General features: G+C 44.8%; 1 protein-coding gene across 1 annotated transcript in view; it reads right to left on the reverse strand.

Moving 5' to 3' along the window:
- Nucleotides 1–1802: 1802 nt before the first annotated feature.
- LOC115511280 (NADH-quinone oxidoreductase subunit I-like) overlaps nucleotides 1803–19749 on the reverse strand; it is an 83392-nt gene continuing 65445 nt past the window's right edge. The window contains 3 exon segments of the mRNA XM_030311815.1: nucleotides 1803–1831; nucleotides 1834–1999; nucleotides 2001–2189. Coding sequence (XP_030167675.1) covers nucleotides 1803–1831; nucleotides 1834–1999; nucleotides 2001–2189 — 384 coding nt within the window.

The raw sequence follows: 19749 nt of genomic DNA on the forward strand, positions 1-19749 counted from the left end.
CCTCTTCCAGCTTTGCATGTAATTATCTTGGCTGGATAAGCTAGAGACTTTGTCTACACTGCAGCATGACTCTTAAATTCACATGAGTGATTGCCTTACATGGAAATCCCAAGCATATTTTTATTCTGTCCTCCAGTATTCTACTGAGCAGAGTGCAGAAGTGATGAACTCCTTCAGCTGTCCTGCTATTAGGTCACTGGCAATGGGGTGACCACTTCATCCCAGTTGGCCTGGGACTACCTTGGTTTGAAAACAGAAAATCCTGTGTCCTAGAAACCCCCGCAGTCCTGAGCACCCTACAAGCAGCACTAAGGCTGCTGGGTGGCAAAGAAAGGTGGAGTAAAGCAGCAAAGTGGAGATGAAGAGTTAATCCTGATAGAAATGCAGCTCTGGGAGGAAACCAGGCAGCCAGGCGGTGCCATCAAGGAAGCTGTAAGCCCTGCTGTTCTCTCTCCAGGGTCCGTGCAAAGCTGTGTGCCCCTATCTTGAGGAGGGGGTATCTCTGGGGGCTTCTGCCTCACTGCTTAGCTGGAAAACTACCTACCTTTAGACTATCTAGGAATTGTCACTCTATTTTTCTTACGAGACCTTGGCTGACTAAAACCTATAGCAACATAATATGCTCTACAAGGAAAATCAGTATGAATTCCTACCCTACAAAAACATCTTTCCTGGCTGTGTCACAAAAAAGGCCCCAAGCCACAGTCGTTAAAGGCTGGGCACTTCTCTGCAACACACAGGCGAGAAGTTTGGACTGTCATTTCTAATATTATTCTGTTCTCAAAGCAATCAGGATTTCTTGGAAGTTGGTTGAGTCCGGTTGTAGGATAGGAAGAAAAAAACACACAAAAAACAGCATCTTGTTGCTGTGGACTGAAAACAAAGGGATTTCAAGAGTATCAGTACGGTGCTGGATGGAGTTTCTACTCGCCCGGCTGTGGACATGTGAACATCAAATAGTGAATACAATGATGGCAAATTGGTACAGGGTGAGCCAGTGAAAGGCGATGTGTTCATAATAATACGCTAGAGCAATAAGCATGTAAAAACCATAGTTTTAATACAAAAGAGAGGTGAATGTAATCGAACAGTTTATTAGTATATGTAAGTGTTCTTTTAAAAAATATTGAGAACATGTGTGTTTCAGAGTATTGATTTGTGGGGCACCTGGCTGTCAGAGTTGGTTGAGCTTCTGACTTTGACTCAGGTCATGATCGCTAAGGTCACGATCTCACATTTTGGGGGTTCGAGCCGCATGACAGGCTCTATGCTGACAGCTGAGAGCCTGGAGCCTGCTTTGATTCTATCTCCCTCTCTCTCTGCCTCTCCCCTGCTTGTTCCCTCTCTCTCTCTCTCTCTGTCTCAAAAGTAAATAAACATTAAAACAATTATTGATTTGTGTTTGTTTTATCACAAGCAGGAGAGAAGCAGCACAGGGGGCTGTGAGTCAGCTACCCCATCCCTGGAAAAGTAAGATCTGTTCCAAGAACAGAAGGAACCCAGTGGCATCTGCAGTCATATTTATTAATCAGGTGGGAAGGAGGGTTTAGTGAATACAAGAGAGCTGGCTCCAGAACGTGTTTCACACTGATGAATTATCTAGCATTCTTGAGAGGGGGAGGTAATCTTTCACTTCTTAAGAGAAAAAAAATCTCAGGATGGCCCCACCAATGGAAACAAACAACTGCTAAAGGAGGCAATGCTTTTTCTGGGGGGGGGGGTAGGGGTGGTGGTAGGGGGAGAAGGCAGAGCTCTTTCATTGGGCAGCTCGTGCTGTGGGCAGGCCGGCTGGATGTGCGGCGTCAGCGGTAGAAGTAGTTGGCCTGGATGTGGCCATGATCACAGCCTCCCACCTGTCCCTGTTGTCGAGCATCTTCTTGTTGAACAGCAGCTCCTTATGCGTCTCCGCAGAGAACTCGAAGTTGGGGCTCTTGACGATGGTGTCCGCAGGGCAGGCCTCCTGGCAGAAGCCGCAGTAGATGCACTTGGCCGGGTGGATTATCATAGCGGGTGGTCCGAGGCTGGACCTCTCTGGTGATGACCTGGGCGGGGCAGACAACCTCGCAAAGCTTGCAGGTGATGCTGCGCTCCGGTCTGGATGGATAGTGGCACAGTATACGCTCCCTGCAGATGCATGGGCTCAGCGGGCCCTTCTCAAGTGGGTAGTTACTTTTACAAAGGAAGTAGTCCTTTTACAAAGGAAGAAACAGAGACGAGAAAGATATAGTAAATCAGACTATCTTAAACAAAGCTTCTTTCTTCCACCATTTCAAACGGGATCAACTAAGACCTCAAAGAGAAAAAAAAAAAAAAAGAGTATGGAAGATAATGCAGATAAAAGAGCTAGTTAGGTAGATTTAAACCTGAGCTCTAAGTAGACTGAAAAAGATGAAGCTCTATTGATGATATGACCGGATTGCCTGCAGCCTGCCATGAGATTTGGTTACAAAAAATAGCACATGCTGGGCTGCAGATAGCAGGGTGTGGGGAAGGGGTTCAACCAGAGGCAGTAGTGACTGGTGCGGGACAAAGGAGGAGGAATGATCTGGTTCCCAAAGCTGGGGATGGAAATGTGGAGCTCTCTCCCCTTCTGTGCCCTGTGGTGGCAGTGCAGAGGAACCGAGCCACACAAAGTGAATGGCAAGATGGGAGCTGTGGGAACATGGTGCCTTGGCTCTGGTTAGTTCCTACTGGGTATTGAGTAACTTTGCGTGACAGGAGCAGAGAGGCTGGGAAGACAGATGAGGCCGGGGAGTAAGGGTCAGGGCATGTAGATTTCAGAGACGGGGGAGGCCATGGATGATTCTTTGGAGCATCACAGCTGCCTCTCTGGGGAGCAAACAGGCCATTTCAAGATGGGGAGAACCGCGTGTCTGGTGGCTTAGGGTTGCTGTTGTCAGCAGTTACTAGAAAATGTTTTTAAGTAAATATGCTCATGCAAACACACCCATGCACACTCATTCATTCCTAAATACAAGCTGGACTTTTTCCTGCAGAGGCAAAATGCCTACAGAAGGGTTTCTGCACTTTATTGACTAGGAGAGTAACACGTTAGGATTCCCTTCCCGCAAGAGCTGAGTGTTCGTTCTCCTTGGAATGCAGATCGGGTGGTCAAGCTAGACCCGTGCTGCCTTTTCCTTTTCTGAATGTTTGGCATCATCAAGTTTTACTTACAGGCAATCGTGTGGCTTCAAGACAATGTCCCTTGGGCCATTTCTTTGGTAATTCACAAGGTGGCTTGTGCTACCCTGGGAAATGATGGGAGAAGGACCACTGGTGGCTGAAGAATGGTTGAGGTCAGGAGCCAAGACAAACTTGGAAGGATGGCTAGCGTGCTAGGTACCAAATGAAAATAAACAAAAGAAAACCAGCCACAGAATCAACCTCACATGACCTGCATGGTGCCTCAGAGGCCATAGAGTAGTGGCTCTGGCTTCCCCAAACAGAAACCCTCGGCCAAGCGAGAATTGTCCATGTCAGGGGCTGCAAGGTGCTCTTCCCAATCACAAAACAAGAGAATGTGAGGTCATTGTCAGAAGTCTGAGCCTGAGGCCAGAGTAAGCCCCTACCTCTCTGATACTGAGCTTGAGAGCTAAGCAGGCTCCAACACCCAGGGGAACCCCCTCGGCTACACCTTGTTACCTCCCATCACTGAAGCTGTTCCCAAGCACCATAGGCCCCTTAGGGAAATTAATGGTGATTGGAGATGAACCTAGATCTGCAGTTAAGTTAGAGGCATTCTAGGAGCCAAACGGGAGGAAATAGGGGAGGGTATAAATTAAAGAGACAAAAAGGGTTTTTGTTTTGTTTTGTTTTTTGGTTCTGGTGTCTGAAGCAGTACTGGGACCCAGATTGAAACTCTGTGGAGCCATGACCTATAGGGGATGGAGAACTCTGCCAATCTGAAAGCTTAACAGCCAGCACTGAATATGGCTCTGAATCAGCCACCTAGTGCTTCTCTTCCGTGTACCTTGTCATGGGATCTATTTGGGAGAGAGAGACCATGGGGTTATCATACGGGCCAGGGAGCAAATGACCAATCAAGCAGCAGAGAGGTTGAATCACAGGAAACTGTCATTTTGTAGGTTAAAAGTTATTAAAAAGCCATTGAAAATGGCTGCTATTTTGACCATTTTTTTGGGGGGGGGTGCTGTAAAATGGCTGTTCCAGGAAGTTCTAATATTTTCTAGTTTTCTGTGCCTGTGTCATGCTGGGCACTGTGGAGGTACCAGAAATTTCAGAACCACCCTCGTCCGTGGGAGTCAGCAAACTATGATCCACAGGCCAAATCCAGCCCAATGCCTGTTTCTGTGGTTTCACTGGAACACAGCCACTCCCATTTGCTTACTTATTGTCTGGGACTGCTTTCCAGCTACTGGAGTTGTGAGTTGAACAAAGACTGTACCATCCACAAAGCTTAACTATTCATTGTCTACCCCTTTATAGAAAAAGTTTGCTGACCCCTGCATTATATGGTATGAGCGACAATAATCACTATGAAACGTTACCATTTTTCATCACGATTTAGCTCCTCTCTTTCTCTGCTTTACCTTTCATCATCATTCTTTTTCCTCCTCTACTTGGCTGAATTTTCAGCCTCCCCTTTCCTCGGACTGCTTCACTGTTCTTCCTTGTTCCCCGTCTGCTCCTCTATGTCCGTGTCCCTTCCTGCTCTCCTCTGTTCATTTCTTCTCCCTCTGTTTCCCCACTTCTGCTTCATCATTGTCCATCTCTGCCACCTCTTATGTCTGCTTCAACTTCTTTCCCTCCTTCTTTTCATCAGTGTCTTCTCCTTGGAACAGTTTGAATTAGGAGGGATGGGCTGGCTTCCCATTCCCGCATTTAGAGCAGCCTTCTCTTGCTCTAACACGGCCTTGTGTTTGTTTCCCTCTTAGGTCTGCCCAGTCCATGGGTGAGGAAAGGTAGCATGTAAGATCAGTGACCATTGAGGTTGGTTGGCTGTCTGCCCTGATTGGTCAGCGTCAGATATTTTGAAAACCCTTCCTTCTGTGAGATCATCTGCCTCAGCCAGCTCAAAATTTAGAAATGCTGTCCATATACCTTTCTCTTAGGAACTCCGTTAGTCACTGTTCGTGGGCTCAGCCTCCGGAGTTTTAATGAGACTCTTTTATTGTTTTTAATAGCATTGTGAGGCAGTGTCTAGAATCCAGAAATTAAGTCCATTCAAAATTAGGATGGGTCTGTGTGTTGGGTGGTGCCTTTCTTTCCACAAAGTAATATGTGTTTTGAATCTGAGACACTTGTGGTCAATGCTTCTCAGAAGCACGTACCACTGGTTGCTAAAGACTTTCTTATGCAATAGTGTAGGGAGAAAAATCAAAACCGGGAGTCATTTTTAAGTAATTTTCAAAGATACACCAAACCTTGTCACACCCCTCATCACTGATTCCAGAGTGACAAGTAGCCTCATATTGTAGAGCCATCAACCACCAGCCCAGCCCACAACTGAATCAGGGGAGAAAGTATGCAGAACACGGCAGCCTCAGAATTCACCTGGCTTTAGAGGATGCTCCTAAAATCTGTTTCAGGGGCAAAGACTGGGTTGCGTTTGTCTAGAATTTGAACCTATTCACTCTAGTCACTCTTCTTACCCTTTCAAAAGTTTTTGTTAAACACTTGCTCTCTTTTCTCAACACTATGGTGAGTACAGCGGTTCTGATTTCTGTATAATACATTTTTGAAACTTTTGGGCAAACCACTTAATTGTATCTAACAGAAAAGTCATAAATAGAAACAAAGAGGAAAGGATTCAGCCAAACAATATATAATAGATATTTGGGTTAATCCTGCAGCTTCTATTTAGTTTTTGCCCATTAGCCCTCGTTTCGGTTTGGGGATCCATTTGTCTCTACAGAACCTGATTCTGGGGGTGGAGCATGTGACCCCGATCAGCATATTTGACTCCACGGTCATTGTGATTGGTTCTGGGTGGGCATGTGACTAAGCAGATCCAGTTAGGGTGAATTTCAAGATTCTTGCTTGGAATTCTGCTCAGTATCAGGGTCTATCAATTCTTTTTTATTTAAAAAAATTTTTTTAATGTTTATATTTGAGTGAGAAAGAGACAGAGCATGAGCAGGGGAGGGGCAGAGAGAGACACACACAGAATCAGAAGCAGGCTCCAGGCTCTGAGCTATCTGCACAGAGCCCGATACTGGGCTTGACCTCATGAACTGTGAGATCATGACCTGAACCGAAGTCGGATGCTTAACTGACTGAGTCACCCGGGTGCCCCTATCACTTCTTCTTTTGAAGTGTCTCTTATTTTCTTCCCTTCCTTCCTGTTCTTCCCAGCATTATTCACTTCGAGGCCTTGAATTGCTCCCTACATCTCCCTACATTGTCTACTCCCTTGAATTCGTCTTCCTCTCTCTTGCTGGACTCGTGTACCCAAAGAAACTTTTAAAACTTTACTGGATTCCCCATTAATGGAAAAACAAAGTGTACATAGCTCAGCATGGCATTCTGTGTGGTCCATTCATTGCAGCCATCTAGCTCTTTAACCTGGATTTCCTACAGTTTCAACTGAAACACAGGAATAGAATGACGGTCTTTTGAGGGCAAAAACTTTATCATGAGCTGTGTTCATAGTCCTTCCCAGGGACTTTTCTCAGGAAACACTGAAATCTGAGCCTAAGTCTGCAGCTAGATCCACACTGTAGGCATCTATGCTGGGGAGTACCAGTGCTAGCAGAGTCAGTGCTAACAACCCTGGGCTCTGTGAGCACCGCATCCTTTATAAACTCCTCAGAACAGTGTGTCCCAGCAAAATGTGTATCCCTTCCAGATGTTAAATAAACTTATTAAAGCAATATGTATCTTGCATGCGGTCAACTCTGAAATGATGGCCGTTTTAAACATTTGTGACTTTAACATAACTGAAACAGATATTGGCTAATGTCTAATTGTTCTGCCTTTTAGAACAGATGTCAATCCATCAAAGATGTACTTTGTTGGGATACTCTGTAACAGGAAGCCATGACAAAAGTGTCTGTTGACTTATTGTAACCTGGGAATTAGTGCTGTGTTGAGAGAAGTCTCTATTTGCTTTTTTAATAACAGAAACCCTGGCCCACGGTGGCCTGTGTGCTCTGAGAGAATGTGCCGAGCCCCAGCCTTGTTTTTCTCTTGCTTTCTGTGACAGGGTGCTCCTCCCCACAAGCCTTTGCCAAGCCTTTATGCAATTTGAGTCAAAACATTCTGCATCTGAGCTCATCACATGTGAAAAAGGGTTTCAACAACAGCTCAACATGTAAAGTACTGGGGGCTTTTTCAGTCAGTGTTTTAATTCGAATTTACTGAAGCTTGGAAAACTGCATGCAGTTTGTTCAGTGTCTTAGCATTCCCCACTCTGGGCCGAAGTGAAGCAGTTGGCTTCCTGCTGTCGACTAAACAAATGAATAAAGATTCATTTGAAGGTGGTATGTAGACAGTGTATCCATGGCTCTAAGTATTGTCCATTTCACTGGGTGACTTGGGGGTGTTTTTACATATCCAATGGCCCATTCTGTGCTGATTCTGTGCTCAAAGTAAGAATTAACATTCGTGAAGACCATCTCATCTGGTGTGGATTTCAGCTAGAAATCCCTCTAACTTCTAAAAGGAGAAGTAGATCCAGTTTGTATCGATTCTTTACTTTCATGGAGGGAGGTCTAGAAGTGAAATTAGGCTTCTTTTAGGACTCAGGGTCAGGAAGAACCAGGTGAGAATATATGAAGAAGACAAGAATGGCTTGAGGAGGGAGAATGGGGGATGAATGGATGAAAGTCACATCTACTCTTCACTGCTTTGTCAAGTCATATAGGGACACCAGAACCTACCTGGTGCTCCCTTATTCTTCTCTCTGAGGATTTCTTAGCCCAGGACCTAATGACCACCTCCATCAGAAGGTCATCATATAGTCATGTATTTGTGCTCCAATAACTGAATTTGACTTTTTAAAGCTGCCCTAACCTGCATCCCTGACTTACTGATGGTGAGACTGTATGACCCATACTCCCAGAATGGTGAAGAGGATGGATGAAAATCAGAGGAGATGATTCATTGACCAAAGATATATAAACCATATTAAGTTTAATCATAGATAATACAGAGAGGAAAATTTCTCCCTTGGAATCATGCATGTTTATCAGTTTTATGTAGATATTGACTGCCTTTGCCATATGTAAAATTTTATGCTTTTATGGGACTTTTCTTAAAAATGTCTCTTGGTCAAAGTTGAACAAGTTACTGACTTGAATTTGGGGTAGAGTGGTAAGCCCATCAGAAGGTAGACATGAGCTCAGTGGAAAGTAGATTCACAGATGAAAAGGCTCTAAAAATGTGGGATTCCTGGAATATTGTATGTCTTTCTTTTTTCTTTGCTGCCTGTCAAGTTTTCAAAGGAAAAAAAAAGCCTGTCTTCTTTTGATGACTCTGAAGAAATGCTTACCATCAATGGTGGAGGCAAGAAGTGTATCTCTCCTATGTAACCTGGGGTTCTCTCAAAACACCCAAGGTGCAGGGCTCTTTGGGAGCCCAATGTGGCAAAATGGTGCCTTTCCAGATGTATGCTGGTGAGTAGAGCTTCTCCCCAGGTCATGGGCTACAGCCTGAAAGGGACTTTAAATTTCCTGCTGGTTATACCCAGCTTGTATGGAACTGGAAGAGAATTGGGATCCATGTTCTAAGAGAAGAGGCTTCCCACATTGAGCCAGGCTTTCCAACTTCTTGGATCTCTTCTCCTCTTCCAAATCAATTTGCAATCCTCACTGACCTCAGAGACCCTTGCCTTTTTATCTTTCATCCAGCCCTAAGTCATCTCGAAGGACAGAATTTTGATTTTGGGGAAGTGGGGTGGGGAGGGTCCTTTCCAGATTAAACAAGGAGAAAGAAACAGTCAGTATTAGAGGAACACACTGCTCCCTGCCTTGTTGCATAGTTTTGTAGGTAATGATAAAACCTTGCTTGGAATGACTGAAGGGCAGACCAGGTTAGCGAATGATCTGAAATATTGAGAACTATGGAAAGGATGCATGGTTATAACTAACATGTATATGTAATGTACATGAACTAGTGGCTAAGAAAGGGTCCTCAGCACTCCCAGGGTGAGGCCCCGCTGGTTTGCTTTAATGAATTGAGAAATGCTATTGGTATTTAGCATGTTTCTCACTGGCAAGCAACTACATATGGAAATATTTGAAAACAGCTTATGCTCCTGAGTAGCTTAGACTTTCTCTTATTTACCTTGTTGTTGACATAAAATCTTTCGCTGGTGCACACTTTAGACCACTTTGTGTCCCACTGGCGATTAGCGCATCATGGGCAACAGACTGAATCAGACTTTAGCACGTGTTCTGTGCTGGGAACGTGATAAACTCCGCTGAGGAAGGTTAAAGAAGAGGGAGCAAAGCAGACTCATGCCATTCAACAAATGTTTGTTGAGTCTTTCTCTTTCCTGCCCAAACAGTTCTTGATGTGGTAAACTGGGGCAATATGAGTAGAGCAGCTAAACACAAAAATAAACAAACAGCACCCACACAGTCTAGGAACCACACTCTGGCCACAGACACCTCTTTCCCCCTCACATCTCTCAGCCAAAAGGCCAAGAACAGAGGCCAAACACAGATTTGAATTTCACTTCCTCTCCCTTCTTCTACCCAAACTCTGGGGATTAGGGACTAGACAGTAGGAGGTGGAAAGAAGAGAAACAAAATCTGAATAACCACAAAAGCAAATGGCCTTGGGGTAGATTCTAAAGCTGACCACAGGAAAAGGAAATCACTAAATATTTTGGTTTTATCTGTGTGTGTGTGGACTTTTATTTGAGTCCCACTGCTTAAAATACCGTCTAGTCTCTCTTTGCGTGTATCTCTCTGCTCCTAATTTCCTCCACATCTTTAATGCGCCCTGTGTTCATCTCTGAACATTATTTTCACTTGAAGTTCATGCTTTTTCCTCACTTTAGCTAAAATAGAGACCATTTATGAATTTCTTTACATTCTCTACTCTGGCTTCAAGTGTTCTGCCAGCTTTTGAGAAGTCAGTCATAACTTACAACTTCTGAGTTCCATTTTTTTCTTACTTCTCCAATTGCTTTTTCTCATAGTTCAATATTTGGCCTATCGCTCTGACCCATTCCTTTCCTCTGTGCACACAGAGGCTTTATTTATTTTTGGTCATCCCTTTCTGAAAAGTCCTCTGACCCAGAGGCTACGCTGCATTTATATGAAACCAATGAAGTTAAGAGGGCAGAGGGCAAAGTGCCATTCGACATGGTGTCATTTTGGGGTGAGGACTAGAGATCCTGACTCATGCACAGCACATCAACATCCAACCCAAATCCAGAGTCTGTCTGGCATCAGCAGTTTTCAGCATAAAGAGCTTGAGGATAGGGAAAGTCAGGGAGGTAAGACCTTCCCACCAGCCTCCCTCTACCTCACCCTTGCTCCCGTCCCCCACATCTCAGGGTCTCTGAGGGTTCTGATGGACACAGCTGTTATTTCTGTTTTGAGAATGCAGCACATCCCCTTGTTAAGCTTGGTATCAGAGTCAAGGGTATTGCCCGAAAGGATTCCTGCTTTCCTAGGAACTACTTCCTCCAGAGGAGGAACTACCTCCTAGGAACTACTTCCACCGCCACCATAGTGGTGGTGCCAACAGGTGGCTCGGTGGGGGTACAAGGGCCCGCATCTCTAATAGCTTTTCTTCAAACCACTAGCAGTCAGCATGCGGCAGAGCATGTGGCCAAAACTATCATATGAACAAGTATATAAAGCCGTTGAGAAAGCATGTGGTTAAAATTATTATGTGCAACAACATTTGAAAAACAATTGGCAAAGCCTGTGTTGAAAATGTATCCCATCATGATTTGTAGAGGGAAGACACCAAGAAAGTGCTGTACTTTGCCACTGGAAAAATGGATAGTTTAAAGGGGAAAATAGCCTAGATTTTGATCCTGTCAAGTCCATTTAAGAAACCCTGTAGGCAGATTGGGAGCTGCTGGTGGCGGCTGGTGAGTGGGGCAGCTAGCAAGCACGTCCCCCACGTAAGCTCAGCTCCAACTCATTCTCCCAGCGGCTGGCCCAGTCTCCATCATCTCCCAGCCCCTCCTATTGAACAATTCTAGAGCTTCTGCTGGCTGCGGGTGAGGAGCACGGGTGCAGGGATCTGGACTGTGGGACCACGTAGGGCAGAGAAAGACTCTGTGATGGGTGGAGTTTGAAAACTCAGGAGTCCACTTTCATTTCTCCTCACGGTGCTGCCGTTCACTGACATTTATTTGTTATTTTGCATGTGCCAGGAACTTGTTTTATCTGTGGTCCTTCCAACAACCTTGAACGGGAGATATTTTCTCTCCGTTTTCTTGAATGAAACCCATTGGTTTGATAAGTTAGAATACACACAGCTACAAAAGGCAAAGATCCCACGAAGATGTCTGACCGTAAACCTGACCCCCTTCCTGCACCCATGTCTCTGCAAGGATCGTGGACTGACCTACAGAATACAGAAACCCCTGCAGTTGAGAAATGGCTTATGGCAAATTTTAGCCTGATTTTATAGACAATTCCATTTTATTCAGAGATAAACAAATTTCCCTTTGCAGGCACAAAAGGCCATCTGTGCAGCCTAAAACAACATTCTAACCTCCTATCCAATTTCCTGTCTGCGTATCTTTTTAGAGTAATTATGGCTCATCTCTCTAGGTTTTCCATTGATATCTATGTTCTGTTGATTTTTCTCCAGATGCATTGGGGGGCACATGTCCAAATTAAATATCATTGATTTCCTGCCTCTTATTTTTAAGTTTCCTCTGTCCTTTACTCTCTGTGGGGTTTGTGTTATATTCCCATTAGTATCTTACAAACCTGGGCTGTAGGCTGTTAACTACACATCCGTGACATGAGACAACGAGCTCAAGGCATTCACGTCTACCTGTTATTTAATCTTGAACTCCTCAAGATTAGACCTTGATCATAGGTAATGCTTGGCATCAACCACTAAAGAACACATCTGACTTTCAGCTTAAACACTCAATTTGCCCTCCTCATCCTCACCTGCCCCCCAAGCCATTAGGCAGGGTGTAATTGTCTATAGCTCATAAATAAAAGTCAAGGCCAGCAGGATTGCAAGGCTTGCCCAGGCTTATGCAACAATAGAACCGTGAACAGGACTAAAAGCTTTTATTGTCATGACTATAAAAGATTAAAACCATTCATGCTTTACGTGCGTTTTATAAAAAAAATAATTGACGAGTATTTATTAAATTGCTCTTTATTTGTTGGCGTGAAAAACAACTTTCAGGTTTTTATTTCAAGTGAGCTATGCTCACCTTGGAGCGGCTTTGGGCGAAATGCTGACATCAGTGGAGCATGTTTTCAGCCTTGGGGGCTTCCACTTTGGGTTCCTCATCTCAGGTTTGGTTCCCACCACCTCATTCCTCTGGTGCACCTAGAGCCTCCTAATCCAACTTCATCTTCCTGGTCTCAACTTTGAAGCTCTGGCCTCTTGGTGCTTCTCAAATCACAGCCCGATGAGGTCCTTTGCCCGTTGAGTCAAAGGTCCAGCTTTTGATGGACTCTCAGTCTGGGACATCTAAGCTCAAAGTTCCTTTAACAGAGAGCTTTTCATTCCTCAGTCTTTAAGAGACACACATGTGCTTAAGAGAGGCGATACTTTGGGGCACCTGGGTGGCTCAGTCGGCTGAGCGTCCGACTTCGGCTCGGGTCACGATCTCGCAGTTGATGAGTTCGAGCCCTGCGTCGGGCTCTGTGCTGACAGCTCAGAGCCTGGAGCCTGCTTCTGATTCTGTGCCTCCCTCTCTCTCTGCCTCTTCCCCGCTCATGCTCTGTCTCTCTCTGTCTCAAAAATAAAGATAAACATTAAAAAAAATAAAAAAAAAAAAGAGGCAATACTTTGATTTAGAGCCACATGAAGAGGTAAGGGATGATGTCATAGCTGCCCCTATGCTGGCTTTAATGAGCATGAGAAGGGAGGGTGAGGGCATGAGAACCCAACCCAGCTGTCGCAGAAGGGAAGCCCTGAGAGAGTGGATGAGGCATGTGGGAAGCAGCCTGGGAACGTACGTTTCAGAACCAGTAGCAATGAGTGTGTTTCACAAGGGCACTTACTCCTCTGTGGGCCATTGCTTCTCACACTGATTGCTCCTCTCAAGAATTCTTGGTTTGGGGCACCTGGGTGGCTCAGTCAGTTGAGCCTCTGACTCTTGATTTCAGCTCTGGTCATGATCTCACGGTTGTGAGATGAAGCCCTGCGTCAGGCTCTGCACTGGGCATGGAACCTGCTTGGGATTCTCTCTCTCCCTCTCCCTCTGCCCCTCTCCCCCCTCTTCTCCCCACCCTCTCAAAAAAAAAATGAATTCTTGGTTTTGACCACACACAAAAAAAATCCATTTAATTATTCATCTCTGGAGAGGGTGTGGAGAAATAGAAAGTGGATGTTAGTGCATCCCTTTGAAAAAAATTGTACTTTTGGCCAAGAGTCATAAAAATGTTCATGTCCTTTGAATCAATAATCCTTTTTCCGGGAATATAGCCTCAGGAAAGAATCCTGCATGTAACATGCAAGCCTGAGCAACAGTGTGAAGGTGCAAATATCCATTTTCTAGTTAGGGGCTTAAACTTCCAACGCTCTATTAGCAGGAAGTCGAATGTTGACTTTTTGAGGCTTCCTACAGTCTGCTTTATTGGTCAGGAATACTAGGCACTTCCATCAATCCAAAGAGGGTCAGAAAAGAAGAGAAATGGACGAGACCACAGCAGAGCCTCCAGCTTCAGTTACTCTGGCTTCTGTCATTACCACCTGCTCTCCTATTGAAAGTGGTCCAGGGCATCCACGTCCAAGGTCAGACTGAGGTCCCTGTTAGCCTCAGCACTTGCCACAGGAGCTGTCTTTGAAATGTAATCCCACGCCCCAACGCTGAGCTTTTTAATAGTGTCAACATTTTGGCGCCCAAGGTTCCAGCTCAAATGCTTGTGTTGTCATTGTTCATTCATCCTTCCCAGAATGACAACATCTTTCCAGAACAGGGTGGCTGGGCCCAGAGGTGCTTCAGTCTCAGCTACATGAGGAACCCAAGCATCCATCATGTTACAGCTGGACCACTAGCCTGAGCCTCCCTTTCCCCACGGCCTGTGCCTCAGTGGTCTCCTTGCCTTTCTTGGCCACAGGACCTTGGGAGGTCACACCGGTTCCTCCACTCTTGGTTTCTCTAATTTTGAATTGTGAGGGATAGGGTTTAGATATTAGTTCCTTCTCTAAGGCAACCACTCAGTGATCTTATATTGAACTAAAATATCAGCTTCTCTATTTTAAAAACAAAAACACAACACCTGTATGTGCATGCAGGTATTTGGTGCACAATTGTTCATGAAAGTCAAATATGAGAAGTGAAGATGTGACATCAGAGGCCTGTGAAGGAAATCAGGATGCGTCCACTCAGTGAGACATCACACAGCTATTAAAATGGTGATTATGAAGAATATGAGAAAACATGGGTGTTTCCCTCCATCTTCCCAACTTTCTTTAATTGGTCAAACGAAAAGCAATACAAGACTCATAATTAACTGTTGATATGAAGCTGTTGCCAACAGAACTTGCTGGTGATTCACTTGGGAAAATGAGGGACAGATAACTTAAAGATAATTTTTAAATGTTTGCCTTAAACAAGAGGGTGCGTATTCCTGCTGTTTATTGAGAGTGGGAGGCAAAGCTGGGGATGGGGAAACCAAGAGCTTTGTTTGTCTACACCAGATTTGAAATGCTTCTTAGACATTGGGGATCCAGAGCAGACAGTAGGATGTAGGGGCTTGAGCTTGGGGGAAGGGTCATTGGTATCAAGATGGGATATTTTAAATTTGAATATCATCAGTATGTAGACGGTATTTAAAAACATGAGATCAGAGGTGCCTGGGTGGCTAGGTAGGTTAAGCATCCAACTCTTGATTTCAGCTCAGATCATGATCTCATGGTTTGTGAGATTGAGCCCCATGTCCATCTCTGAGCTGACAGTGCAGAGCCTGCTTGGGGTTCTCTTTCTTCCTCTTTCTCTGCCTCTCTCCCTCTCTCAAAATAAGTAAATAAACTTAACCAAAAAAAAAAAATCCCCATGAGATAGAATTATCTCACTTAGGAAAAGGGTATACAGATGGACAGGATAAGAAGATCCAGACCGAGTCTTTCGTCATTCCAACACATAGTGATTAGACAGAGAAAGGGAAATCAGCAAAAAGTCAGAGGTGGTGCAGCAGGTTAGGAAGGAGGAAAAGAGAAATGGCATCATGGAAACGGGGAGAGAAGATTTTAAGGAGGGAGTGGTCAAGTGATCAAGCGCTACTGAGAAGTTAGTAAGATGAAGACAGAGGTGATGATGTCCTTTGGATGGCCAAAGGTGGTCGTTCATGACCTTGAAGTCAGCAGATTCAGTGGCAGGGAGAGAAGGAAAGTCTGCTGGAGTTGGCTGAGCTAAAACTGGGAGATGAGGAAGCGAGGCTATGACCATAGATAATTATTTCAGGAAGTTGTGTTGTGAAAGACCTTAGGAATGGAAGTGTGCCCGGAGGGAGAAATGGCTGCTCGTGGAAATGATCCAGGGGAGAGGGAGTGACTGCTTACGTAGAGAAGAGAGAGGTTCATGTTCACTGCAGGAGGAGAGGCCTCGGGAAGGATGAAAGGATGGTATCCAGAGCACAGATAGAGAAGTTGGCCTTTAATGAAGAAGGTATGCACATGGAGTCCCTCGCACAGTACCCGGTACAGACAGTAAGTGCTCAGTGAGTACTTGCCATGGTGATTACAAGCCTCTGGGTTGAATAACCAAAGGGAACAATTACTGGCTGGCCCAACTCATTGCTCGAAAATCAGGCTGTGAATGATGGCCTCCACAATTGATATGGACTGGCCAGAGAGGAAAATGAGGAAAAGGCAGAGTGGGCCATTCTTTTCTCCTACAGCCCTGCTCAGACAGGGTGGACTCCCACATTGAGGGGCATTCTTGTGTGCGTGGAAAATGAGAAGATCCCAATGATGGATGAATAACTGGTAATGACTGTCCTTTCATTGAGTCTGTCATTTTCTTCTTCACTGGATTGTGTTACCCTATTAATAATGCTCTTCAGAGTTCCCAAGAGCAGCTGCTGGGGCCAGGGGGGATGTGAAGAAAACCAAAACCACAATCTCAAAACCTCTCCTATTGCACAATCAAGATGGAAGCCACTATAACTGCTGAGGCACATACCCAGAAGTGGCCATTTCAATGGCCCCTGCAAAGACAGCCTTCTAACCAATTTGTGGCAACCAAAGAGACCCCAAGTTATAGCTACTATTCCAGAAATTACTGTATTTAAGCCAGGAACCAGTTTTTTTTTTTTATTTTTTATATATGAAATTTATTGACAAATTGGTTTCCATACAACACCCAGTGCTCATCCCAAAAGATGCCCTCCTCAATACCCATCACCCCCCCTCCCCTCCCTCCCACCCCCCATCAACCCTCAGTTTGTTCTCAGTTTTTAAGAGTCTCTTATGCTTTGGCTCTCTCCCACTCTAACCTCTTTTTTTTTTTTTCTTCCCCTCCCCCATGGGTTCCTGTTAAGTTTCTCAGGATCCACATAAGAGTGAAACCATATGGTATCTGTCTTTCTCTGTATGGCGTATTTCACTTAGCATCACACTCTCCAGTTCCATCCACGTTGCTACAAAAGGCCATATTTCACTTTTTCTCCTTGCCACGTAGTATTCCATTGTGTATAAACCACAATTTCTTTATCCATTCATCAGTTGATGGACATTTAGGCTCTTTCCATAATTTGGCTATTGTTGACAGTGCTGCTAATGAACATTGGGGTACAAGTGCCCCTATGCATCAGTACTCCTGTATCCCTTGGATAAATTCCTAGCAGTGCTATTGCTGGGTCATAGGGTAGGTCTATTTTTAATTTTCTGAGGAACCTCCACACTGCTTCCAGAGCGGCTGCACCAATTTGCATTCCCACCAACAGTGCAAGAGGGGCCAGGAACCAGTTTTAACTATGAAGAATGTTACTGTTGATCCCTTGACCTCACTGTTGAGACAGAGTGGGCTGTGTTCCTTGCCAAATAGCTGAGGAAGAAGAAGTCCATGTCTCACAGCATTGTAAAAAAGAAAGAATTTCTACAGACATTCTACAGAAAATCTTCAGTCACTTTCCCCACTCAATAACAATCTACAATTAAAACAAAAATGTGTCAGTCAGGATTCATAGCTGCAAACATTAGAAACTAGCTCTAACAGCTCTAAACAGAAAAAGAATTTATCAGGAGAATAGGGGCACCTGGGTGGCTCAGGTTGGTTGAGCATCCAACTCTTGATTTCGGCTCATGGTCGTGATTTCATTTGTGAATTCAAGCCCTACGTCGGGCTCCAAGCTGACAGTGTAGAGCCTGCTGGGATTCTCTCTCTCCCTCTCTCTCTGTCCTTTCCCTGTGCTCTCTCTCTCTAAAAATAAATAAATAAACTTACAAAAAAAGAATAATGGAAATGACCTGTCCATTTAATGGAACGGATAAATGTATCATAATATACTCAAACAATGAAATTACCATGAAGAAAAAAAGAACCAACTACTGATACGTACAACAATATGAATGTATTACATAGACATAATATTGAGTGAAAGAAGCCAGACAGTATGTATTTCCATTTATATTAAGTTCAGAAACAGGCTAAATAAATCTATGGTGTTAGCATCAGTATGTAAGTTAACCTGTGGTGGACAAAGAGCTGAAAGGGAGCATGAGAGGGGTTCAGGTGCTGGTTAGATAGGTATGCTCAGTTTGGAAAATTTATCGAGCTGCGTACTCTTGATATGTATTCCTTTCTCTGTGTGTGTCTTCATGAAATTCACACAGAAGGAATCAACAGAAGGGCTATTAGTAGGTCAAAATATCACCAGGAATGCTGGAGACCCAGGTTTGGGGCTGTAGGTCCCAGGCATGCCTCCACAATCCGTGCCACAAACTCGATGGGCACATCTTGCTGTGGCCACTAAGCACCAGCCACTGTCGTTGCTCTGCAGATCCTCCACCTGGGACACACAAATCACTACCTGACATTTGGTTATAGGTGCATTTGTTTATTTTCCTGTCTTCCTCCAATAGAATGTGAGCTCACTGCTGGCTCCTAGTCGGTACTCAGGAAAATTTACCAAGTGCAATTGCCTTGTTCATAGCTGAGCAGGGTTCTCCTTCTCACGGATGCCTTTTTTCTTCAGATATCTTCTCAGTCAGAATCCAGTCAAGTCTTGCTGTTCCAGGAACACATTTGTTCTTTCAGGCGGTCTCCCTCCTGTATTTCTTCCCTGATTCATCAGCATTGACTTTCAAGTTTGGTCTTATCCAGCAATCTGATTTCCTGTCATTTCAAGTTCATGGTGGGAGAGTTGTCCTACCGTGACCCCTGTGTGCTCACAACGGAACATGTGACATCCTGAGGCAAGTGGCGAGGGAGAGGGTGGATGGAGATGAGAACATGTCCATCAGTGAAAGAGTGACGAGGCGATAGCCCTGGTGCTTGACCGAAGTGAGACTGCACGAACTCCTTCCGTGCTTATTCACTTTCACGCCCACTGACACTCTGTCGTTCATTTGTGGAACCTGCTGGGGAATCCAACAGTGGAATCTTGCCCTTCCACCACACTCTCTGTCATTTAGGATATTTTCAGAAAAAATCTCAGGGGTGCTATGCATCACCTACAAGCTTTGAGCCTCACCTTTCCCCCATCCCCAAACAGGGCACATGTCCTCCCTGACCTGTGTTAGCCCCTCAAGCCTGTGCTGGGCAGCGTGCATGGTGGCTTGGCTCTTGGGGACAGTGCACCAGGACTTGAAGTCTAAAGACGGATGCCCTTGGCTTTATCTTGGTGGAGGGCAGGTAGAGAGAGTGGGTTGCCCCTTATCATTTTACTTAGAATTCTCACACTTCTACTGAAGCCACCTCAACTCTACCCAACAACAGAAGGTCAGAGAATTATTCCTTGTGTCCACGTGTAAAATTTTGTCCTACGTTTCTGCATTTCATTCCTGAATTGGGGTAGATGGTTTGGGGGTGGTGGTGGCTGACAAAGCTCAAAAGGCATCTGTACCTTGAGTTGAGAGAAAAGAAACAGAAAACCTGGCTGGTTTCCTTCCACGGCTTTACAAGTTGCCCGCAATGCCTCAGATTTTCTTTCTACCTCCATCTCCTCCGTTCAGCAGACAAACTGTTTCTCACTGCCTGATGGACATTTTCACTGGAAGTTTCTAATGGATTCTCAAAACTAAGCATAGCTAAAAGCAGATTAATAATGTTTTGTCCCACACCAGGTTTTTCTCCTGGTATCTTTATTTAGCTTAGCCACAGTACCATTTCTCCTTCTACCCAGGCTCCACATCAAGGCCCTCCATAGGCAATTGTTTGCTAAGTCTTTCAGTTCTTCTTCTCAAGAGTTTGAGCTCTTTGGGTTCCTGGGTGGCTCAGTCGGTAAAGCATCCTACTTCAGCACAGGTCACGATCTTATGTTCGTGGGTTCAAGCCCCTCATCAGGCTCTCTGCTGTCAGCACAGAGTCTGCTTTGGATCTTCTGTCCGCATCCCCCCCCCCCCCCCGCCCCTCCTCTGCTCTCTCTCCTCAAAAAAATAAATAAACATTAAAAAAAAAAAGAATTTGATCTCCCTTTTTCATCATTGTTGCCGCCTTCCTAGTCGGACCCTCAT

Source organism: Lynx canadensis, chromosome A3 (assembly GCF_007474595.2).
Source record: "Lynx canadensis isolate LIC74 chromosome A3, mLynCan4.pri.v2, whole genome shotgun sequence".
Taxonomy (NCBI): Eukaryota; Metazoa; Chordata; class Mammalia; order Carnivora; family Felidae; genus Lynx; species Lynx canadensis.